The sequence below is a fragment of the Teleopsis dalmanni genome, chromosome 1 (genome assembly GCF_002237135.1).
Source record: "Teleopsis dalmanni isolate 2A chromosome 1, ASM223713v2, whole genome shotgun sequence".
NCBI classification, from domain to species: Eukaryota; Metazoa; Arthropoda; class Insecta; order Diptera; family Diopsidae; genus Teleopsis; species Teleopsis dalmanni.
Window position 1 is genome coordinate 112,338,548 of NC_051846.1, and position 27,090 is coordinate 112,365,637.

General features: G+C 30.0%; 1 protein-coding gene across 2 annotated transcripts; it reads right to left on the reverse strand.

Moving 5' to 3' along the window:
- Nucleotides 1-448: 448 nt before the first annotated feature.
- On the reverse strand, nucleotides 449-26,436 carry LOC119676743 (proline dehydrogenase 1, mitochondrial). 2 transcript variants are annotated; one of them, XM_038088001.1, is made up of 13 exons: nucleotides 26,391-26,436; nucleotides 24,159-24,754; nucleotides 15,837-15,958; nucleotides 14,076-14,162; nucleotides 13,820-14,001; nucleotides 2,358-2,396; nucleotides 2,188-2,252; nucleotides 1,955-2,133; nucleotides 1,705-1,879; nucleotides 1,410-1,571; nucleotides 1,151-1,342; nucleotides 919-1,096; nucleotides 449-826 (listed from the first exon to the last, which is right to left on the reverse strand). In XM_038088001.1, the coding sequence occupies exons 2-13, from the start codon at nucleotides 24,693-24,695 to the stop codon at nucleotides 621-623; spliced, it is 2,124 nt and encodes a 707-aa protein (XP_037943929.1). In that variant the 5' UTR covers nucleotides 24,696-24,754; nucleotides 26,391-26,436; the 3' UTR covers nucleotides 449-620. The 2 variants fall into 2 exon arrangements, with proteins under 2 accessions (XP_037943929.1, XP_037943937.1); XM_038088009.1 differs by lacking the exon at nucleotides 2,358-2,396.
- Nucleotides 26,437-27,090: the final 654 nt, after the last annotated feature.

The window sequence follows — 27,090 nt, forward strand, 5'->3', positions numbered from 1 at the left end:
ATAAATATCAATATCTATTTCAGTTGGAGAAGTATCTTCTTTTAATGTAATATTATCCGACAGTTTTTGACACATCCAAGCTCTTTAAGTGAAATTACCATCAATCAATCAGTGTGAACGCTGAGCTTTGCACTTTATTATAGATGTCCAAGTAAACTAAATTTTACACATATTTAATAATTATTTTAAAACTAATGTTATCTTTTTATATATTCGAGAGTAGAACTTCTGCCAATGTTAAATACTTTATACTTTATTAATTTAAAAGGACTAAGTGACTAAAAAGCATTCGGAAAAGTATATGAAATGTTTATAGAACGTAACACGTAGTAATAATTAAATATATATTTATAATTTTGGAAAAATAATCATATTCGAATATTCAATATTTTTTAATTAGTAAATATATATATATAAGTGTATATATATTACCAAAATATTTTTAAATGTAACGGAGCACTTCACAAATTAACTTCAATATTTATGCACAACAGCTACAAATCTTTTTGGTATGCACATACTAAATTTGATTAAAAATTTTTTTAATGTATACATTTAAATAATTTTTTTTTGCCTTTTAATATTAGAAAATAAATGTTTTTGTAAAAAGGTGTAATATTTTAGATGGGGACATATTTGCCTTTGGGCCTATAAAATAATTTCCCACGTAATAGTCTTCTCCGTATTTCGGAAAGCAACAAACGTTTCTCTTTCTTAATTTTCTTCAGAACTCCCTTGTTTTCAATTGCCCTACGTGAAAGATACGGCAGAACTTCCTCAACTGGACCATACGGTATGTATTTGTAAGCCGAGTATCCTGCTTGACCTATAATTAAGATTATTTCAATTGAAAAAAAGTTTTGTTACAGCGTCGTTTCAACTTTCACTTAAGGTAGTGTTTATTCGTGTTATTCATACCTAATGGGAAAGTAATATAATCACACATGCCTAAAAGTTGACCAAAGCAAATGACTTTATCTTCTGGTGAAATGCCGATTTCCTTCATTTTTTCTATTGCAAATCGCACTGTGTCTTCATTGTGTGACGCAACCATTATTCCAACTTTTTTTTGATCGTCTCCACTATCTTTTATAATCTAAAAGAACATTTTTTAAAAAGAAAGACCTCATATTTAAGTGGTTTTTATTGCCTTTATCCTTCGAAGACACTCAGTTAAAGTCTTATGATACATTTCCGTTGTGTCTTCATACGATGGATTCGTTGGATCAGCATAGCCTAGAGCAGAGGCTCGTGCTCGTTCTTGTTCAATATAGGCGCCACGTACAAGCTTAGCACCAAAATAAAAATTTTGACGTTTTGCTTGTTCCAAATCGGTAACAACCTAATTAAATAAAAAATAATTTATATATATATATATATTTGTGTGTATATCCTATTTCCATTTTTACCTCATGAAAGGCATCTTTTAAATAACATTGGTATGTATTGAAGACAATTGCCTTCTCTTTGTTGTATTTCCGCATCATTTCTAACGTTATACGTGAGATTGCCGGTTGAAAGTATGTCTGCTCGGCATCAATCATAATGCGAACATCTAGTTCAGCGGCAGTCTAAATTGTAGTTCATAAGAAAAAAAATTTCCTTTCAAACGCATTGTTACAGAAATTTTAAGGAATATCTTTGCCCTTTATTAAAACTAAAAATAACATAACTTAAGTATTTTAAATATAAAAGACTTTTTACCTTCACAATCGTATTTAGTCGTCGAATCATATTTCTAAACATTTCCTCTTCTTTTGTTGAAATTTGTGAAATAAGTCGTCTCATTTGACCACTTTGGGGATCCGGCACTCGAAATGTATCACTTAGTTGGGAGTCTTCGTCTACAATGCCCGACCATGGAAACAGGTGCAATATGCTATGTATATTAAAAATAAATCAAAAAAGGATATAATCGATCTAACAGATCAAAAACCAAAAATATTGTACTCACCCTTCTTTATCTGAAGTAACATTTTTGAGAAATTCCTTCACGTTTTTGTTATCACCTAAGCTTGCATAATACTTTTCTAAATCTTTAATAGTCTTGTGGTGGGTCAATACATTGCCTTGACCACCAACGAGATCTTCCATATACTTTCTTGTGCGCATAATTACTTCTGACAATTGTAGCTAAAAGTATTTCATTTAACCCATTTTTTTTTAGATTCAAATAAAAATTATTACCAAAAGTTGAGGACGGCCAAGCGCAGTTAACTTAATAGCGGTAATACCTGTACCAAATGTAGCACCTGCAAATAAAAAAATGGATTGCTAATTATAAAACAGTTTTAAAGTGAATTTAACTATTAATATAACTTTTATTTTCATTTCAAACTTTTTACCACTTGGCTTACCAATCGCATTTCGTCGAGGCAAGGTTTTATTGTCATCGGCTTCAGATTTTTAAATTTTGATTTAGACAAAGTTTTGAGATTTTGAAAATTGAATGAGTTGATATTTGAAGAAACCCAAAAGGTACAAATATTACCAATAAAGATTATTTAAAAATCTGATTAATTCATAAAATCATAGCGGTATAAATGTGTCTACATATTATATCATTTTAAAAGACAATAAAAAAATAAATAAAAATTCTACATTTAATGTGTGTAATTAAATAGGTATATAGGAATATTATCTCCCTTCAGTATTATCATCTTGTTTATAATTCTTGCTTTTTTCGTTCTTATATAGTAATAAACAAAATACAAATCCTGACTATTTACGGATTATTTTAAATTTTAATACCACGTTTTGGATATATAGAATAACTTATTCGACTGCATTGGAAGGCCGACAGCTGGAAGATGTGTAATGGAAAAGAGAAAAAAAGATACACCGCAGGGAAGTGGAGAACAAGTTTTAACAAACAAATGTTTTTTTAAAAAATAGGTATTGGTAGTTAGGTCATCTATTTGAAATTTCATGTGCCGGTAAGGTGAACTATTCCCTTATTAACTTGATTTGTCACCGACTTTACCGTTTTAAAAAAACACATTTGCCGAAGGAAGAAAAACGATTAAATATTATTATATTATGTTAAATATTATTTTTGTAATGACCGGTTATTTTTGCTTTGGTGGTCGTATCTTAGTACACAACGAACCTGTGATAGATAATCGCAATATTCTATTTTAAAAGTGGGTGGACCAAAAAATATTTTTTGGTTCGTCGGTTACACCAATTAGTAATTCAGTTGCATACAAGATAAATGCTTACATCGAGGGGCGTGGAATTTAAGAACTAAGTTCAGCCGGTAAATTATCGAAAAGTTTACAATCATTAAATTGCTACAACCAATTTTTCCTTGGAATATTCAATGATTTTGTTTATTGGCAATTGTTTAATTGCCAATATTGTATAATTAAGCCAATACTTTGATTATTGACTCATATGATCAATGTTTTCAACTGATTGGATAGGCAATAGGTATGGCTAAAAAATAGTAGAATTGTGATTGGAAAAACGAATGTAAGATTTTTCGAGTTATTTCGTATTTTATGTGCGCAAATATTAAAACTTTCATGTAAGTAAACAAAATTATAGTGAAAGTTCTATATAAGTATATTAAAACTGTTTAAAATGTGGACATTTCTAAATACATATTGAAATACTGAATAATGAAAAGTATATACACTACATGTTCTGTAAGTGGCAGGAATTATTCAAATATATGTTAAAATCTTGCAAAATAAAAAGATTACAAACGTATATGACGTGTTTGCAATTGGATTGAATTTTTATAACTAAATATTTACTCATATTTATTTAGAATATTCAGAAATAAAAACAAGAGTTTTATAAAACTGGAAAACGTTAAGACGTACTGCTGAATTTATCTACCGCTGAATATAGAATATATATTCAGTGCAATCGCAAAAGACATTGACACAACATTTCCCTAGAATACATAACAATGGAAATATAAGAAATTTAAAAGGCATGTAGCGATATTACGAAGAACGCGTCGACAGACAATCTAAAACATCTATTTGATATGATATTAGATCAAAATAATGAAGAAATAATGCTTCAGTCAAAATAACTTTTTTTGTTGTTGTTATTTCGTTATTTATAAAAAGGCAAATGTTAGAACAAATCACTACGTTAATGAATGTTCTTGTCACGCTGACGACTAAATTATGTCCGACAGTGAATTAAATATAGTGCTCTGGAACGCGAATGGGCTGTCAAAACACTGTTTAGAGCTACAAGAATTTTTAAAAGATCAAAAAGTAGACATCATGCTAATATCTGAAACACGTTTTACTTCAAAACATTATTTTAAAGTACCAGGCTATGACTTTTACCACACTATGCATCCCGATGGAACAGCTCATGGGGGAAGTGGCATTTTAGTTAAAACAAATATATTACACTTTGAAATGCAACAATACCGCACTGAAGAGATTCAAGCAACCAGCATATCAGCAAAAGATTGGTGTGGCTCAATCACAATAACATCAGTATACTGTCCACCAAAACACGCAACTAAGACGGCAACATATAAAAAATTCTTTAGAACCTTAGGTAACAGATTTATTGCAGGGGGAGATTTTAATGCTAAACACGTTGAATGGGGCTCTCGGCTTTCAACACCCAAAGGACGACAGATGCTCGCGGCTATAAGAAGCGAAAACCTTTCAACTATCTCGTCTGGAGAACCAACTTATTGGCCCACGGATCCTAAAAAAATGCCAGACTTGTTAGACTTTTGTGTTACTAAAGGAGTGCGACACGTTCTGTAAATCTAGCTTTGATCTTTCATCAGATCACTCGCCAGTATTATTACGGATAAAATCGAATATACAACTTAAAGTTCAAAAATGTTATCTGCACAACAAATTAACCAACTGGGATGCCTTCAGGCATACACTTAAGGCATTACTTGATGAAAAAATGGCGAAGAAATTGCGCTTGCAATCGAACATCTTATAAGGAGTATTCAACAATCAGCCTGGAGATCCACGCCTTCAAACATGCAACAATTCGCCACACCATTATGTAGTACGACTCAAGAACTTATAAGAGCCAAAAGAGCAGCGAGAAAGCGCTGGCAACAAACCAAATCTCCGAAAGATAAAAAACTTTTTAATGTGCTGATCAAAAATCTAAAAGAACATCTGAAAACCAGAAATTTGGAAATACAAAGAAATCTCCAAAGACTAGACGCAACTACTTCCACCAACTACTCTCTCAGGCGAGCAATCAAGAAACAGACATCAACGCACAATGCACCAGTAAAAAACGAACTTGGGGAATGGGCCCGAACAGATACAGAAAAATGCAAAGTATTTACGGACCATTTGTCTTCAGTTTTTGTTCCAAACATTAATGAAGCCCCAAATAGTATAACTGAAGAGATTAGAGAGGTATTACAGCAAACGCACCAACTGGACCTTCCAATACAAAAATTCTCCATTTTCGACATTAAATTCGAAATCAAAAAACTAAAAATAAATAAAGCACCCGGCTATGACCTAATTACTTCAAAAATATTAAAGGAGTTACCGGATGAAGCAATAGTACTGCTGCGAAACATTTTTAATTCTATTGTCACAAAAGGCTTTATCCCTCCCCAATTCAAGGTGGCTCAAATCACCATGATACTCAAACCTGGGAAAACGGCAAAAGATGTTAAGTCATATAGACCAATTAGTCTTCTACCGGTTATGTCAAAGTTGTTGGAAAATTTATTTCTTACCAGATTAATGCCCATTGTCAATAGAAGGAAACTAATTCCGGAATATCAATTTGGTTTTAGAAAAAAACACAGTACAATAGAGCAAGTACACAGAGTGGTAAATGTTATACATACAGCATTTGACAAAAGGAAGTACTGCACAGCAGCATTTCTGGACATATCCCAGGCATTTGATAATGTTTGGCATAACGGCCTATTGTTTAACCCTGGACGTATAATCATAATTCTACTAACGTTAAGAATAATCATATGTAAAAATGACGTGTAATTTTCAGAGTTTATATTTTGCCGTTATATTAATTTAAATGTGTGCAAGTTTTTTACAAGTTTTTAAAGAAGTATTTATTTATTCAAATTAAAACAAAACAGTAATACTTTCAAACACATTTTTTAAATAAACATAATAAATATAATATGCCAATGATTTTCACTTAAAAAGGAATTGCATTTTTCAAAATTATGTATTAAGAGTAAATTTTCAATATTTCTTAATATTTTTTTTTTATTTTTATTTAGAATAAATCAAAAAATAATAATAGAAACAAAAAAGTAAATGAAATTTATATATACTTATAAAATAAACAACTTAAAGTTAGCTTATAGAAATAGCAAGTCATACTGAGATCGTCATAAATGTTACGAAAATAATTAAAATTATTAGGAACTTTGGTTCAAATCAGCTAATTTTAGTTATATAATAATAATTAATCCTATGCAGAAATACACTTAAAGCATGTATCACGATTGTGCTCTCTACAAATCAGCTTTTTACAAGAACTACATCTAATGTTTGTCATTCTTTTTTTCTTATATGAACAGAATGCACAATATGTTCGACTAGAACTAGATTTTCCACCTTTCGGATCATTTTCTTCATCTTTTTGTAATATTTCAACAATATTAAATCTCTTTGATTCCATTTCTATTAAAACTTTACTGAAATTTGAAAGAAATAAAAGTTTTTCAAAATACTTTATTAGCCATAAAAGTTACACAAAGTATAATCATACGTAAAAATGACGTACAACGACTCAATATCTAACTTATGTCATGACTTACCGACACTTAACATACACCTTACGCAAGAGTTAGATCCCGACTGAACATATCAAGAGCGCGAGAGCAATATATGAACACAAAAATGAAATAACTGTAAAAAACGAAAACGTGTACGTCAAATTTACGTACATTATGCGTCCAGGGTTAAGCTTAAAAAGATGCTCCCAACTAATTACTATATTTTCTTAGAATCTTACATCGAATTACGATATTTCTTTGTAAAACAGGGGGATGAAATATCAACTTTGCAGCCAATTCAGGCTGGAGTGCCACAAGGCAGTGTCTTGGGACCTGTGTTATACTTACTCTTCACTAACGACTTGCCTACCACTGTTGGTACTGAGATTGGAACTCTTGCCGATGATACTGTGGTAATTGCTACAGACGAAAATCACCAGTTAGCATCCAACAAACTCCAGCGAGCGCTAGATAACATTTCCCAGTGGCTTAAAACCTGGAGAATAAAAGCAAATGAGACTAAGTCTTCACAAATAACCTTTACAATGAGAAGGAAAAATTGCCCACCGGTACGCCTTAACGATATTTTAATCCCTCAATCTTCCCAAGTGAAATATTTAGGAATACACTTTGATACAAAACTAACTTGGAAGCACCATATTTTTACCAAAAGAAAAGCACTTGGCATCAGACTACGGGAGCTCTACTGGATACTGAACAAAAGTTCAAAGCTTTCCGTGGAAAATAAACTTCTTATCTACAAAGCGATACTCAAACCAATCTGGACATATGGCATTGAACTCTGGGGAACTGCTGCATCTTCAAATATTGAGATTATCCAACGTTTTCAATCAAAAACCCTTAGATTAATATTAGATGCTCCTAGATATATAACAAATGAATGTATACATCGCGATCTCAACGTTCCGGTAGTTAAGGATGTCATAAAAAGCCAAGCCAGTAAACACAAAAAACGTTTGTTACATCATCCCAACCACTTTATGAGCAGAATTATAGCAGAAGGAAGAACGTTCACACGCCTCCGCAAACAAACGCCATTGAAACTTTAATGTGTCCGACTTCAACAGACGGATGTGCTACTGAGCTCAGTCCATTCAAGCTCAAAATGGATTTTTAAGTATTTAGTCACTTTTAAATATTGTTTATTGTCTACTCTGAATTGACAGTTCGCAATAAAAGAAAATAAAATTAAAAAAAAAAAAAAAAAAAAAAAAAATAAAAAGGCATTTCGTACAAAGCGATCCTATATAGCAACCAAATGCATCTTCGTTTAGGTAAGGTATTTGCATTCGATAAAGTTTGGCACGCAGAATAAGTAAAAAAAAATTATTGTAATATAGAATCATATTTGCACGAGAGATTTTTCCGCGTGAGTTTTTACCTACTCTACACATACGACATACCATCACCCGCAAATTCAGTTATAGCCACCTTTGCAGATGACACTGCTATCCTTACTTTAGCAAACACAGAAATTGAATTCACACAGCAACTTTAAAAACCCGTTGATGATTGGCAACTATGGCGTCCTGCAAATAAGATTACCAGAAGGTACAACAATTATTGGCTTTGCAGACGATTTTGCTGTGTCAATAGTTGGCAAAACGACTGAAAAATTACAAGTGATATGCACTGACTCAATCAGTGTGGTTACTGAGTGGCTGAATACAGCAAACCTCAACAAAAGTGGTTCTTAAAAGCCAGAACGGTGAAAGAAGTAATAACTTTTAGAGCAGAAAGCTGTGAAATAATATTCCAATCCTTTATAAAGTACCTTAAAGTACTAATAGACACTTGTATAACATTCAAAGATTATCTTAAGATGGTGAATGATAAGGCAACACGTGCAAATGTCGCTTTATCACGCGACCAAGCAAACATAAATTACTGGAAAATGTAGTAAACTCCATTATACTCCATTATACTCAGCCCAAACTGGTACTGGGGCTGATGCCACACTTAAGAAATCTTACCAGTCTGGCATAAAATCAACACATCGCCTCTGTGCATTGATAGTCGTCAGTGCTTTCCGCACAGTCTCAAATGAGACAATAACAGTCTTAGCGAGAATACGACCAATAGATATATTGATACAGGAAGTAGAGCGCATGTACATACTAGGAGCAGCAACAACAAGAGATGTCGAAAAGCAGCGAAGTACTCAAGAATAAAGATAGTAAAAACGGAGACTGCGAGCATAATGACTTCACTGTAACGTAGTGAATGCATAAGAGCAGCAGAAAGAGCTAACTTACGTAGCGCAAACAGCATAAGATGGAGTGACACAAACAGAGACAACCAACTGACGATGTAAGTAGAAATCCTTAGACGGCCTCTTGACGAAATACTTTATGGTGGTGGCAAAAGGAGCTATCCGGACGAAGGGAGTTTTAAGGGCAGTTAGAATCCCTCAATGATTAGGCTTTCGAGCTTTCTTTCTTTCACAAAAAAAGCCCTATTGATCTGTAGCTCAGCCCCATTCAAGTGGCCAACAACAATTAAGGTTATTGATCACAGTTCGTTTGTGTAAGTAAAATTTTATTACTATTTTTGTTTTTTTTTGAAGTAATATCTTTCAGCTTTAAATGTATTTATGCTGATTTATACAGATTTGCTCATCATAGTTGCTAAAAAAATATGTTACGATTCGGTTGAACATTTATTCGTAAAACTCAAAACGGTCTTCTTTGATGATAAATACTTTAATTAGTGAATTTTCGAATCACACTTCCAACAAGACCAAAAACTGAGTACCATAAATTGACATACCCCATACTATAATCGAAATGATCGATGGGTTGGAATATGATCAAATGGCGATATTAAAGTGTTATTTTTAATAGATCGAATGTTATCGAAGACAAGATAAGAGGATAAGAAGACATGCTTGTATTTGATTCATAATCATTTCCAACTCTTTTTACATTAGGCAAACGTTAACATTACTTCGTAGGTGATATTTGACAAACATAGCGTAGTCCACAGAAATTTAGTGAAAATGGCAGCTGGATGCGATGTAATAATGCATTATGCATCTATTTCCCCTGGAAATGTTTACCTTAAAATACTCTGTTCACTCCGATGAAGTTAATACCACAATTAGTATATGCGCAGTTATTAATTCCGCGACGGTATTATAATTAAAGTTCAAAAGTGGCTATCAGCAGTAAATGTACAAATTGCAAACAGGTGAATAAATAAAAACAAAACCCTACAGCAAAAGTATTATTAAAATGTCAAACTATAAATAAAAGAAAACGAAATAAGTAATAAACCAGTTTAAACCAAATTATAAAACTTTCAATCATCCTTGGTTCGGCTAAGAACTTTTAAATACTAAAAACCGTGATGTGAAGCTTTTCTTCAAAAGTTTTAACCAACCTTAAAACTATATTTCTTATCCAATTTCCTATCCAGATATATTTTTGATAGAATTATTCACATTTTTCTAACCAGTTGTTTAGCCATAAATTACGATTGGAGTACACAATTTAATATCTTTGTCCAAATTTTAATTTGACTTGTCCTTTGGAGTATCTACATCCTCAAGCTTGGATAAATGATAAAGGCCTTACTTTTAATCGCTATGATTGTCTTTTAAATTCTTTCGAAATTAAACAATTTCGTAGGTCTCCATCTGTCATGTCTAACAGCCTGGTCTATACACAACAAAGTTACTATTTACTTTTCTGAACATGATTTTTATATTGGGAAAATCAAATCAAATGCTTCTACCATCCAAATTATCATTGTGGTTTTAAATAAAAGGGACGACTGAAAAAAATTGACTAAAGCAGAGAATGCCTTTGTGTAACTTCAAAAGACCAGAAAATCTGTATTCCCTCTTGTATTAATACCCAATATACCCTGTATTTCGCCCCTGTATGTTTAGTCTCAGAAAGATCTAGTTTAAGAATCAGATTTTTCATCTTAAACACATTTCATCTTAAGAACATTAGGAATGTTCGTATTTTTTGAAATTTTTTAATTCAAATTTTTGTGCAATGTAATCAGCGAAATACGAGAAATACAAAAATTCGACTTTAATGCTAATAATTTCGCAACTGTAGATAAAATGGTAGTAAACATTCATGTTTTGCTATCCTTTTCATTTTTATTCTGTATATAAACTGAGTATTGAACTACACATCGGTTCGATTTCGCGGACCTGCTAAAGAATGAGCATCAACCTCTTAGTTACAAGAGCATGAAGAAAGAGAAAAGATACATTCGAAGTGTTAATAGAAGCACATAATAAAGTGTCTTTATCGAAAGAAGTTGATTTACTAGCGACATTCTACCAAATAAAATGAGGTGAATATTTTCATTTAGACATTGAGAAAGCAAGGCAACACCCTCAATTTAAACTATTATCTGCAAATTCTGTTAAAGTAAATATTAACTTCTATTATTCAATAGTTCTACAATGCAGATTTGGCTAATTTCAGGTCCTTCATCAGACTGAACATAACAGAAATCAGAAAAAAGGAAGGAATCGGTTTATGTATATATTTTTCATTATATTATTAGTTGAAATAGCATACAATTTTTTTCATTGAAGTAAGTCACATTATTTAAAAATACTAATAATCCAGGTAAAACACACCATATATTTACAAAAACTGGTGGAATGATCATATCCACATCATGGAATGTGCGGAAATTCTGGAGAAAGCAAGAAAGAAATTCTGGCCAACAGAGTACTGAAAAGAACTTGTAAATTACGTAAAGGAAATTATTGCTGTCAAAACTTTTCATTTTTCATTTTCATTTTCAAACCTTTAACTTTAAATTTACTTGTGTTGCAAATATGTGTATTTATGTATTTGTTTATATAAACCTATCAGGTATCAAAACGAAATTTCCAATTTTTTCGAAAATTCTTCGAAAGTAGTATATTATTCTTTTGCTATATGCTTACAAAAGAATATGTCTTTTATCGAAAACTCGATAATTTCATCGCCATAGATGACATTAATGGTTGGGTAACATTAATGGTTAATACCTTGGGAAAGCAATGTCAGCAATAGAGTTCATCTATCTAGTCGACTTAAGTGCACTTTAACCACATTACGATCAGTAGGATATATTTACAACTACCAACTAAGTTGGAAAAATACGTCTTCGGCCAAAATAAAAAACTCTAAATAGGTAGAAGTGACAATTATAGCAAGGGGCGGAAAAATTTAATTATTTTTCTAAAAGTTTTCGAGAAAAAAAGCAGCAACAAAAAACAGCATTCTGCATAACGTATCAAGCCCTACCCTGGAATCCATAAGTTAGCCGCCGTGCCTAGAGTCCCAGCTAAGACGTAGACCAGGAGCTTAAAGACGCATAGTACTCCTGGAACCAAATTACGAAAGCAGGCAACAGAGTAAGATTTAGAGGAATCGTTGAGGACCTATGCTTCACTAGGAGACGAGGACAGCAGTAAGTAAGTATGTATAATTTTTATAACTTTTCTTCCTAATATTATGCATGCTTTATATATATACATGCTTTTAAAAATACAACTCAAAAATAAAAAATTTTTTTACATGATATTTTTCAAAAATAATTTAATTATGCGCCTTTTACTTTTCTACGCACAATAACTCATGCACTCTGTTTTTTATTTAAAAACGCGCAAATAAATATTATTTTTGACTTAAAAATATAAAACTCAAGAATAACTATTGTTTTTCAAACACAAAAATAAAATTTAATAAGTACTTAAATTAATTTTAAATAATTAATAAATGTTTAATAAATAATAATTAATTATATATAACACCTAATAATTGTGAATGCAATAACCTCCTACGCGCTTATTTATTAATAATAATGATTTAATAGTAGAGAGAATAATAGAGAGAGAGAAAGTATTAAATACAACAACAAAAATTCTTTTTACATTATTTTAATTAATTGAATTTATGGTTGACCATACAGCTGTTTCGAGTATTGCCAAATACCCATCATCAGTGGTCTTGGAAATAATTTTTGAATTTTATTATTCGTAAACAATTGTTTAAGACTGCAAGTATCAAGGGTTGAATTCGTACCCTGTCGAATTTGAAGCTCAGAGTCAGTGTTCATTAACCAACTGATTGAATTGTATGTTCTGAGGTGTAGTTTTGTTAATTTACTCTGAAAGTTCATTAACAAATTCACTTGCTGTATTATTTTAGATCGAAATCATGCACCAGTTGTAGAATAATTGAATCAAATAATTATATTTTTATCTTTAACTTTCAAATTTTAATAAGATTTTGTAGAGACATTATTTATAAATTACGTTTATTTTTTTCTTGTGCATAGAACCAAATCTAGGAACGTACATTAGAAACGTCTCTATTTAAATCACACAGTTTCTATTAAAGTAAAAAATACTCAATACTGTCATAGTAATGTTAAAATCAAATTTAATAATTATTTTAAAAAGTAAATTCAAAAATAAATGTATTATATCTTTATTCCATCATCATTTTATGTTATAAAAAAATTGCATTTTTTAATTCTTAATTTTACATATGAACATTCTACGAAAAACTGCACCTGTGCGCATATGAATAGAGTTTATATGCTGTTTCTATTTCATAACTGAGTTTATTTCTATACAATCAATACATATACTTATTTATATGTTATAAAAATACAATTTATAAATTATTTATGATTTTTATGTTTTAAAAGCGAAAAAAATTATTTGTGCATGGAAAAGTAAAAGGCACTTAATAAAAATTATTTTTGAAAAAATATAATAGAAACAAATTTAACTATTATTTTTAAATTTTCATTCTAAAAGGCGGATGATAAGAATTATTAGTTGTGTAACTGATAGTCGACGTGGATCCATCATCGCAGAGAGGTAACACAATGCACTATTGGCTGAAATACGACACATTGTACATGCACGTTCAGATTAGAATCGTCAACGCATATATCATTTTTGCTATTATTATATGTACTAATCTATATTTGTATACAAATATTGTAATGTGTTTGAAAAAAATAATTTAAGTTTATATGAATGTCCGTAGCAATGTATTAAAGTATTTGTGGAAATAATTTTTCTTTAGATAACTAAATTACCTGATACTGCTTCTAAGCATTTTATGAAAACTTCCATGTTTCTTTCACATGTTGCCTCATTTAAGTAAAAATAAGTTCTAGCACTACTGACTTTGTATCTACGATCAGCAAAAGACTTATCAACGTGGTACTGAGGCATTGTGCCTTCCTCCTTAAAATCACCAGCACTGGACACCGAAGATCTTTAATATATTTAATTTTATATTAATTTGATTAGAAAATTGTTTAACATTTAAATTTTAAGTGAAATACTCACTCAACTTCACGTTTTTCAGCTTCTTCTTGCGACAGATCTTCTTCAACAGAATAATCGAGAATTGGTTTCACACCAAATGATCGTAATCTAAGGAGAATCAGAGAAGGAGTTTTGAACAATTAGTCTTTTAAATTTTAATTTGTATTAGTTTATATTAATATATATATATTATATTAATGCCATTAGTATTTAGTTAAGTTTTAATACTTGAATTTTTAAAACATAAAAACCTAAATATGTTAAGCTAAGAGTAAGGATTGGGTTTAAGAATATGAAGTTATATGAAGAGACTAATAAAAGCTCGCTTAGTTGGTAATGTGGGATAAATTTTTGACAAATGAATAAATTTAAGCTGATTTGAGGATGTATGTTATTGGCGATATTAGATTTAAATTTTCAGAGCAACAAGTCAAAATGAAATGAAAAAAAAAATGCAAATATAATGGCAAAGAGTCGATGTTAATTTCACCCGATTGCAGAAAGATATGCCGTTTGCCATTTTTTACGGATTCTGGCATTACCTTAGAAGAGAAGTATTTAAAGAGTGCAAATAGCATATGAAGAGAATGTAGCATCGCTTGTGAACTGGGGGTCGAGTATCACGGTTGTATGGCGAATTTTAAGCAATAACTTTAGATACGCGAAGAAATCAGCACGATGGAATCATAGAATTTTAACTGAAAATTGTTCAGTCAATTTTGTTTTCTTTGAAAATTCGAAAATAGAGAGTCCAGCACTTCTGATGAAATTTTAACAGGTTATGAAGTTTGTTTTTACAAGTACGATTCAAAACAATGCAACAGTTGTTGGTATAGAGCCAAGAAGGTGCTAATCTACACGTTAAAGTCAAACAACATAAATCAGTAATAGAAGAAATTATGTCAATTAGAAAAAATTCTTCCAGCAGCATATTCTTCGGACCTAAGAAATTAATGGAAATTTTATAAAAAAAAATAAAAAAAAATGAAAAAGATTAGTCATGAAATAAAAATCGGTTTTGCCAATTTTTTGTAGTCAACTAAGCGAAGTTTTGTTAGTGCCCTCATAAATGCAAAATTTGTGTGCAAATTATGATCAATTTAGTTATTGTACATAAATTAGCCTTGACAACAAGTAACAGATATTTTTGGATAGTCTATGAAATAATATTTACACAACGTTATGTGCTATGAGCTACGATGAATGGACATCATCATTACACACACTCATGATGTTTATTGAACTAATTTTTATAAATCATACAAATTCATTTCATTCAATTATTCTAAAGGCTGATTGTATTAAACACATTAACTTCTAAAATTACCGAATAAATCTATAAAAACTTGTTATTTGTTTTTGCAAATAATAATATAAATTATTAATTAGTTTTTTATTGATTGTAATTTATGGATTGTATTTATACATTAATCTTTGAAATCAAAAAGCATGCCATGCATTATTTAAGGTTTTTCATAAAAAATATACGAGAAACAGATAAAAAGAAACCTTTCTAATTTAGGAACAATCATATGTCGATCCTCTCCGGCAACGAAATATCCATAGCAGACTTCAACAAAAGTTCGACAAGTTTGCTACTCAGAATTCGACAAGTTTCATAAGCTATTTGATTTGTTAACATATTTAAATGCATTTGCAAAAGGAAACGATATTCGCCATCAATAAAATTATAAAAGAAGCAACAAATATTTTTGGTTTAAACTAATATAATAAGCAAAAATAAAAACAAATTTTATTAAAAAATTTTTAAATTAAAATTACCTTTCAAGGGTTGGAATTATTTTGACTTGATCTTCGCCGGCAACAAAGTGTCCGTAGAACGTTGCTTTCATGAGCAGTGTAAATAATTTCGTACCCAATACTGTTTTTGCCAGTTTCATGAGCTGTGAAAATATTTAGTATAACCTTTAAAATAAATATTTCTCAATATTTGCAATATTTAACCAAACCAAAATCAAAATGAATTCGCTATGAGTGATTGAATAAATAAAGATAAAATGTATGATTTCGGTATTAATCTCATTGTCTCCTGATCTTGAGAAATTTTTTGATCCACATTAATATTTACATATATTTTTTTGCTGTCACATAATCAATCCCACAACAATAACAAAATTTTTTAGAACATTTATATCTAAGATATTGAGTACATTCAAAATGCAAAAAAAAGTTATAAAAACCACCATATGCGCATGAAAACGTGCCAGCGGTTCCGACAGTGTCGCATGAAACGTTTTTGCAGAATTGACGTAGACGAATCTCTAAAATAAATAATTTCCAAATTCTATTGTTTTAAGCTAAATTCAGCAAATATCAAAACGAGGGGGAAAGCAAAAATCTTAAAAGTCAATATTGAAATACAATGTATACACTCTATCACACTATATGCGACAATTTCTGACGTATGGAATTTGTCAGGCTTATAGATAGCAAAAAGAAATAACCTTTTAAGTATACAAATAATATATGATAAAAATATGGTATGATAAAATAGGTTCTTGAAAAATCCATAGAATGGCGTAAGATTTTAACAAATATATTTGTCCCAAGCGTAAAAAATTACATTCATTTTTATATGACGACAATATGTTATATTATGTCACGTCCGTTATCGCTGTATGTCTATGGTTCTTCGAGGACTTGAAAATCTAAGAACCACAGTTTACAGTTTTAACGTACGTAAATACGTAAAAGCATTCGTCTCGGATGAGACACTAAAATTTATATACGATTACTATATCGGTTATTCTCAAAAAGTGGACATAGGAGTTAAAGGCACACAATTTGCCGTTATAAAAAAAAAAACTCGAATTCGAAAAGTTATAAAGAAAGTAATGTGCGTAAATGAATTTCGCATTCGCAAATATGTTTCATCCACATAAAATGTGATATCTTCAATCACTTCCTTATCGAATCCACATTCTCCGCATCCTTAATATAACTAAAAAAGTTCAAAGATCTAGCACATTTTTAGTTATTTAAAACATATTTTAATATATAAAAATTTTCCAAATTGTGAATATACCTACACTAATAATCACACTTAATTTTAAAAACTCCTTAAGACGAACTTCGCCTAAAATAAACAATTTTCTTTATGTGATTTATATATGTGAAGTGTACTGCAGTTCTAAATATTTTTAGTTTTCTTTCCACCGTTTTTTCTGTCACTACTATTTGTTTTCTCCTTATTGTTTGCGAATTTGAGAACATTAAAAGAAACTATATCAAAATTAACAACATTGGATTACCCAAGTTATTAAGGCTCAAAGATTTTAGACTTTTACTCTTACACTATATTGATATATTTGTGTACATTTATATCCGCATTTTAGTATTGTTATTCTTAATCGCTTCCTGATATTGAAACTTCTTTACATCCTTATCTGCATTCACAATCGCAAGTCTAGTATCCGTTATTCCCTATATTATTTAATCAATTTATTTATATTATCGGCTTGTACATATCATATTTTTTCCCATGTAAGATCTTTTGTTTATCTATGGATTTTTCTTCCCTATAAAATTTTTAATAATTTCATCATTTTTAGTGTTAGAGATAATATGCATCTATTTGCTTTCTGTAAATCATTTAAATCATTTTTTATTTTATAAATATATAATTTTTTATCCATGTATAAAAAATTTAGTGATAAATGTCTTTACAGTATATGGATCCGCTCCAAAATGAAATGAAGAAATATTCTTCAACTGTTGAAAATTTCAAAATGCATTTTCGAAACAAATTTAAAAAAATTTGAATAGATCTCAATTATTTTAATAATAGCGTGCAGAAGATATCGAGAAAACTCAAAGCGAGATATAAAGATTTGTACTCAAATTTGGATTTAAGGTGGAAATAAATTTCACGAATACGGGAGGAAAGTCAATCGATCAGAAATATAAAACAAGAATCTTTTCACCACAAAATTGAAAAAGAAGCAAAAGGTGGAGAAAACTTAAGAGAGCCGTAACAAGAAAGAGGATTGCCTAAAATATGAATTTTGGGGCCGATTCACGTTAAGTTAATACTAGGACTAGCACTCAAAAAACTGTTGTTTATTATTTTGACCGATTATGCATAGTTTCTACTTACAAAATAAAATATATGATTGTTCAGAATATAATTCAGTTTTTTTTTTATGAAAATGATATGAATTATGAATTAGGTATTGCCCATTCTAATCCAATATCTTTTGCCAATATTGTGACAGTATATTCAGTTAGTCCAATTCGAAATTGATTATTGTGTTGTCCGATAAAAAGTTAAAAACACGATTTCGTTGAAATCTAACCAAATAGATGATATCACTTTTTTGGATAATTATCGACTTTTAAAGTACATTAAGTCGGTTCATCCTTTTTACTTTATTATCTTTTGAGATTAACATTATTATGAGAAACCCATTTCTCATCTCTACAGATGATACGTTTCAAAAATGAATAATTTTACTGATGTTTAAGAAGCATAAGAAACTTACGTTAACAGAACAAAACAAATATTTCTTCGGTAAGATCATGAGAACCTCATATGTCGAGCTTCGACATTAGACTTAAGTACTTTAAATGATAATGAACGGTTGAAATTGATAACTTTCAAATCGGAGCGATCTCACGAGTTGTCAACTGCACTTCCAGAACATGGAAGGTACAACAGTTTGGCAATGCCCTCCTGTCAATACATATTTTCCATACACACCGGAAAACTTTTTTTCTTTCTTTAACAGCATTTTTAATTTTTCGATAGCAAAAAGTAAAATATATCGAAAATGCTGGATTTTACTAACCATATTTGAAAGGGCACCAACCAAAAAATACTGCGTAAAAAAAATCAAAAGTTTTCCCAAGCAAGACAACGTAAAATTTTTGAATATATATATATTCATGTAGCACGTTATTTATCTCTACTATGTCAGTCAGCTTGCATTTAACTATAACTTCATAGCTGTCCTCGTTTTAACAATTTCCAAATTCTACAAACGCTTTTGATCTGTTATTGTCTTACTAAAAATATTTAATATAGAGATTTTACATCCTTCGTATAATGAACTCTATAAAATAAAACTGAGCTTACCATTTGACTGAGCTTTATTTTGTTCAAATGTAAACAAACATTAAGGACATAAATTATTTCAAACAATTTTGCTGTTTATTGAGTGACTTAACTTATGCTTAAGCCACTTCGGCGACTTAAGGCTTATTAACTGTGATTTTGACTCCTAATGTGCTATCTAAAAAGAATAGAACAATAATGAGATGGTAATAGCGAGAGTGTTGGTAATTGCTATAGAAAATCCAAAAGGCAATATAAGAGCATTTAGGCAGTGTACATGAAATCAAGCTTTATTTAATTAGCTTAGCTTAGCTATTATTTAGCTTGATTAATAATAGTAGTATTATTAAATACTACTATTTTCCTTTCGATACCAACTAGTTTTTTGTTGGAAATTTGTTTCGATATTTAAATGGAAATGGAAGAAAAGCACTTAGGAAAGAGAAACAATTGCTGTGAACTTTTTATATTATATAAATGTTTATTATAAATTTAAAACTAACAGATCACTAACAATCATACAGAATAATCTTTTGAATTATTTACAAAAGTATACCTGTTTTTCATTTTCATTTTCAAATTTAAATACAAATACAAAAATATATAATTTAATAAATAACTTAATAACAATACTGAGTAGTGCTTTAAAACCTATCAAAATAAATGCATTGACTGTGAACATACCAAGGACAGGCTTAACATAGGATTGGATATTAACTAGAGGGACGTTGTGAAATTTGATGTTAATTTGTTTTGTTTTAAAGCGAATCAAAATGCGTAAAAATCTTTTGTTTTTAATAATAATAATGCTTACAATCAATAATTCAAATAAAATTCCATTTGCCAAAATATTAGGTTGTAGTTTTAGTTCGTTAATATTTATGAGAAAAATTAATAGAACAAATAATTAGTAAAGAATTCATATTTTACAGTTAGGCAATACTAATATAATTTTAGTAAATAAATAATTTAAATAATAAATATAAATAATATAAATAATCGCATAATAAATAAGATCAGGAAATAAAATGTTATAAAACATATCAAGCTCTTGACTTCAATATATTTATGCACCTATGGTTGCCCCACGATATTCACTCTATGAAATCACTTTTGAAATAATATTTTCTCATATGCTAGTTATGTCAAAATGGAATGTCAAAATGGTATGTCAAATTCTGAGCTAAAGTTTGTATGCATTAGTGAGAAAGAGCCAAAGTGTAACCAGTGTAGGCAACGCATTTTCACCAACCAAACAATAGTAGGACATGAAGAGCTAACTTAAACGAAATGCAAACAAAAGTCCTCGGTTGCGAGTAGCTTGTTGTTGTTGTGATTTGAGTTAGTGCTATTGCGCTCTTTTACTCTTTTGTGGCTGGGGGGCTTATCCCTGCCCCATGCTAAACTTTAACTATACTAGAATCATTAGCTAGTGTAATGTAAAATAATTTATATATATGATATAATGAATTATACAATATGTTTTATTATTTCTAGAAAAGCACAAACGATATGCCTCCCGTTTTGAGGGTGTTACTCCTGATACAATATATATACAATATATATACAATAAATATACAATATATATACAATATATATACAATATATATACAATATATATACAATATATATACAATATATATACAATATATATACAATATATATACAATATATATACAATATATATACAATATATATACAATATATATACAATATATATACAATATATATACCATATTACAATATTGCTGCCGCCAAGAGACATCTTTGCGATCACAACTAAATGAGTTTTCATTCTTTATTGTACTCAGTTTCTATTTTGCAATCATTTTATTGTTGTTCAGAATTACTTGACAAATAAATCAAAAAAAATCGGCAGATTATAATCATATAAAATGTTAGTTGCTTTTGTTTTGCTGAACAATAAAATCACAATTCCAATATTTTAAATAGCGCCATGAGCAACAATTAGTGAAAAATTAAATGTTCTAAATTAGCTGGCACCGCAATAGGGAATGTACTTACACAGTTTTTTATATGATTTGCAACATAAGATTCTATTGCATTAAATTCATAATTTTTCAAATTTTTCAAATAGATTTTTAATCTATGAGTTAGAATCTTAAAATAGTATCAGAAATGCATATCCAATGTATGATACGAACCAGCTATCAGTGAGGCTGATTAAATTTTCAGACCGCCTCTAAGACCTGGGCCAGCATTACAGCCACGTCGTCTAATGCAATACCATAAGACAAAATTTTATAGGTTGAACCAGTGGGGAGAGAGATTGTGTAGTGTACAAAAAATAATGTCGAAGTTTTTGAAATTTCTAAATCATATCTTTTGCTTACTACGGTCAATAATTGAAGTAAATTAAAGGCTAACGATTTACATTTTTTCAAATAAAAAATCATCGCGAGCTGTGTTTCGTATACGAAAGTGAAATGCAACAGAATAAACTTTTTATAATCATATAATAAATATGATTAAATGTCTGCTACACCTAACTACACAAATCAATAACTATGAAATATGTACACGCAAAAAGAAGAGCATGGAATTCCCATAATAAAGAAGAAATAGGTTAGAACTCTTACAAAAATTTTCTAAAATAACGGAAGACAAAGTTAAGAACTGCCATGTCACAAACAGCTAATTTTTATTTTGTTGGATAGCGAACCAGGTCGACTAAGGTGGATACAGATTACTGTACCTTTCATATTAGTGAATAAAATAGTGGCTTTAACAGTAATTAATCGATTCCGCTTCAATACTTTATAACTAAACAGTGCAAAAATATGCATTTCATGTTCACGGAATCTGGATGTGACAGGATTATTTTACCATCGGATTACTTTCATAATATTTCCTTGCACAGCTATAATACTAAAAAAACAGCTATACCTACTTATGTTAGATGAATACATTATTTGAAGACCGCTTCACGCTATTTTAAACTCCATTCAAATATATACTAGCCCTGTTAATATTACCTTTGGTGACCGACATGAAAAAATATGGGTCGCAATTTCTACATCATACATTTTTCCACAATTTTTCTTTATGTCTGCACAACTCTTACAGTTGCGTGAAAACAAATTGTCACTTGGGCTTACATATCCCAATTACACAAGCAACCAGCTGCTTTTAATGGTAACAAGTTAAAAATCGATGCGGTTGAATGTATACATTGATTCCTCTATTATATTAAATTCAATTTGAATTAAACTGCTTATTGGATTCTTTCGTCATTACAGAAGAGTAGTCACACATTTCTACAAAGGTAAAATCTGCGAAAAGCGAAGCACTATATATCCATTGTTAGGTTACCTCTGTAATCGTATAATCTTTCACAAAATTACATTTCTTCCGTTACTACTGGTTTCTTATTACAATTCTCTTTAAGATTTTACAATGCAAGTCACTTCCTTCAACATGTGCATATTGTTTATATATGTTCCATAATCATTTTCTATGAAATAAACCATACACTTAAAGAAAATGAAGGCACTATATCTGCCGTATACAATGAAATTGAACGAAATTGATAATTATATCAAATGAACTTTATGAATTACTAACACTTTTATCAATCAATGGAAAGATGAATATTAAATGTGAAGAGGTTTAGTTTATATTAGTGGCTGCCAGATTATTCAATATATCAATTAATCATAGTTCGTATAAATAGAATAATTATTTATACTCGGTCCGAAACTAAACAACACAATTCTAGTGAGAATATAAAGAGGAGCAGCTTCATTTAATCAAATTTATTAATCGATGCAAAATTCGTATACAGTCAAACTTCCAAAACTCGAAGTACCATTTTGTAAAGAAAAGGTTTGATTTATGAGACTTCGAGTCAAAAAATCTTTTTGTAATTGTTCGTAATTTGCTCTCAAAACCCTGTTGCTCTCTATTTAGTTCGAGTTTTAGAAAATTCGGATTATCTTTTTATATAACATTTTTATATAAATATATATATATACTTGGCAGTTCTGCCCCATGCGAGCTTTACTCCCCAACCGCGGTTATATTCGTACGTACTTTTTCATATTAAACAATATGATACTTCTAAAAGAGATATAAAATTTTTATCTAGTTTTAAGGTTCTTAAAGAAATTTGATATTTCTTCCAAAAAAAAGTTAAAAGCAAAGTTAAAAGTACATACATAATGTTGAATATGAAAGAGTACGTATAAATATAACGTCTGTCCTTCTGCATACTACGCCGACATTAAACCTTAGCAATTAATTTTAATTTTTTTGATAAAATTCAAATAAAAATAAAAATGAGATGACATTACATAATGACATGATGAAGATAAAACAAAAATGACCCGGTACATATTTTTTTATAATAAAAATATATAAAAAAAATATTTTAAAACTATTTTTGAACTTCTTACTCTCATTAACCGGGACATATTTTGTGTATATTTCAAAATTATATTTTTAGTTACTAAGTGTATTAAAAAAATTGTGTTGATTACGCCTTATACCATAACTTTGACTCCTCGGTATATTATATATACATATTTACATAGTTTGGTTCAAATCTTAAATCAAATAGCTTTGGGAAAAAAAAACGATTAAAATTTATATGACAAAGTTTTACATTCTATATGTGTAAGATACGATTAATATTATATATTAGCATTTGATTTGAAACCAATAGATTTAATTTGATATTAAGATTAAAAAACTATCTCTCTTAATAATATTTTATTATTGTGCATGCAAATAACGACCACTATCTTAGTACTTTTATAATTATAAATTATTAATAATCACTTATTAAACTTGGCATAATTTTAGCTTTTAAATAAAATCAATCCCCATGCTTATCGAATCAATATAGTTAACTAGAATGGAAGTAATGATCATATGGAAGTACACTTAAAGTCCAAACTCTTCATTTATAAAAAAAACGTATTTAAACTTATTCTGTAAAGTTTACCACTTACTTTTATATTTAAATAAAAATTAAATAAAGTTAAAGGGATTTAAAAACTATTGCTTACCTTTAAGTTGTGCTCCACTATCTTCTCGCTAGTACAAATCGTGTAAACGATATATGCTCTTATCAGCTCCCATGTCGTTTTGCTCTTGAATGCCGCGTTAGGATCATTAAAACCGACATCCAATGGATCCCGTTGAACATTTGGAGGAATGCTTGGCTGAAGAGTCTTGCTATCTTTTTTGATCGTAGGTGTCGCGAAGTGAGTTTTGCGTGAAGAATCAATATGTAAGTTTTGAGTTTGTACATACTGCGGAACAATCACGTTTTTTAATAAACTTTGATTAGGAGTCAATAAATGGAACTGGAGACATAATTGACTTTTTGAACTTATAAATCCTAAAATACTTTCGTTATGTACATTTTTGCAACTAGAGTTGTCGGTGTTGAAGTCATTTGACTGACATATTAGGCGAACACATCCAGGAGTGTTCCAATTGATCACTGATACTTCGTAATGTGTCCTCCTACTATAATCCTTGCGATAATTAACTAAATTTTTTATTGTACGTTGAGCACAAATGGAACGCAAAAACGCCATTACACAAAGCAAGTACACCCGCAAACACTGTACAAAGTCTCAGATGGATTTTAAAAATTCTAAAAAATTTATATGCAATTTGTTTTTTGTATTCTTTGTATAAAAATAACTTAATCTAAACAATTCGACATTATACCGAATAAGTAAGCGAAAAAAAGTAGTTGACACTTCAAGGATTATTTTATATATACGTTAATGCTCGGGAATACGTCGAATTGCAGAAACTGCGATTGGGGAAATAAGTTGCAGAGCCAAAAAACTGAAAGGCATTTCTTTGCGGCGAACTCTAAATAAATCGTTAAAATTCTCTCTATTCAATTTTCATTCGCATTTAAAGTTCGAAAGCCCTGTGAGCTTATTTTGGGCAAAAAAGCGCGGCGAAAAAATTCAACTTTTGCTGGGAAAAAGGTTTTATGCATGGCACAATATAATGTATTAATTAAAATAATTAAAATTTACTCGGAAGAATGCACGTGCAATATTAATATTTATGAATGTGACGATTTCAACTTTTTTCAACATTTTTTATAATTCATAAATCAAGAATAGAGAATTTAAATTAAATTCCAAACATTTAACAGTTTTTGCTGGACAGAATTATAATACAGACTAATGTTAATTATACAAACAGTAAACCTTCCTTTCATTAGCGTTACAATAAGTATAATTAACAACAAATTTTAATCGGCGTCACGAGTTGTGAATTAGCTCCTCGCACCTCACAGATTTTTAATTAAAAGCCAATAAATAATATGACTAGAACAGTCATCTCGATCAACGCAGATATGCTTCTAGGCAGCAGTTAGCTTAAAGGTGAATTAATGATGCAAAACAGCTCAGAAAGCCAAAACTCACGCGAAACGGCGTCATCTCGTATTTTATATGGACGTGGAGCAGTGCATTCAATCTTGGATAATGTCTTCCGCTTTAATAAGATATTTTTTAAATGAGAATAGGATAAAGCACTCTATTACGTATTGCAAAAGAAATAAAAAATACCGAACTTCTTTCTTTACAAGTTTTCTGCGATGTTCTACAATATGTCGAGCAAAGCTTAATAATGGCCCTGTCAAGTATTAAAGTTGAGGTCTCAGAGCAGAATCCACTATTTAAACGAAATCTGTGCAAAACCAATTCAATTAAAGACTATAACTCTCAGTTGAATTTGCTACACATATTTCAAATTTCCAACCATGCAAGCACCCTGTAACGGAGCGAATATTTAGGTATACAACCTTATATAAAATTTGCCGGAATTTTGTTTTTGTATTTGCTCTTTTCAATTTTTTCGTTTTCTCAACTCAAAAACGAAATTATATAACTAATTGCACGTCCTTTAATTACGTTTCTAGCTGCGAACGTAATTTAATAATCAATTTTTAACAAAATCCTTAATCGATATCAATCTAAGCATCCTGGTTTTGTAAATATCTAAATGGTGTCTGCGATTGTTATTCTCATTGCAAAATTTGGCACTTATTCGTTTAGACGTTCTTTTCGTTGAAACAAAACCGCACGAACTTCAAGAAATTTTTCCCCCAAACTTGTTTTTATTTAACGAAAATTATCGCGTATTTGATGCATTACGATATTCAGGCAATAAAAACCATTAGCAAACTGTAAAAAACCATATTAAACACATTTCGTAACGAGGGTATATATTAAATAAAAAAAAATTAATTGCAAATTATTCACTTCCAAACTCAACACACAATTCAAACCTCACAGCAACGAGACGAAAGACTGACTGATTCAAATTTATCCAAAGTTTGGGTATCTTAAATTGTTTTCACAGTGGGACAAATCTGATTATCCTACTACACATTAAAACTATACATAATATATACTGTATCTATCAACCTTTCTTTTTGTAAATAGACTTATAGACTTATAGTCTGTTTCATTATCAAAAAAATACGAAAGTCACAAATTGTTTCGTGAATTTAGCGAAGTTGCATATTTGAACAAATTTTGTATTTACACAACACACAATTTTGCCATTCAAGTTCATCGCTACAGGCCACAATACGAATAGTCGGACCAAGTTGTCCGACTATAGTTTAAAATAATAGGTAGAATTTATTTTTAGCGCATATGTGCTTATTTTATTTTATTTTGTTTTATTTTATTTAAGTGATGTTGTGCTATTGTTATTATAGGTGCTTTCGGTGGCTCGCAAACGTGACAAGGTGTACGCAAAACAACAACATTATTTTCTCTATCTAGGCCAATAGTTGTATACTGGCCACACACTTCGGTCAGTAAAGAAAAGAGTGTTGCCAACGCATTAAGCGAACTATTGTGAACCTTTATGGGAAATTTCAACGAATCTTGCAATCATATGTTAAAAATCATATGTAAACAAAAATTCAAACAAAATTCAAATATTTCTTAA

What these genes read in the sequence shown, in the direction of transcription:
- LOC119676743 (XM_038088001.1), bottom strand. Translation starts at nt 24,695, where the DNA reads ATGGCGTTTTTGCGTTCCATTTGTGCTCAACGTACAATAAAAAATTTA. An exon ending in ATAATTCCAACCCTTGAAAG is followed by an intron (nt 14,163 to 15,836) that starts GTAATTTTAATT and finishes GATTCTCCTTAG; the next exon opens with ATTACGATCATTTGGTGTGA. An exon ending in GCTGAAAAACGTGAAGTTGA is followed by an intron (nt 14,002 to 14,075) that starts GTGAGTATTTCA and finishes AATATATTAAAG; the next exon opens with ATCTTCGGTGTCCAGTGCTG.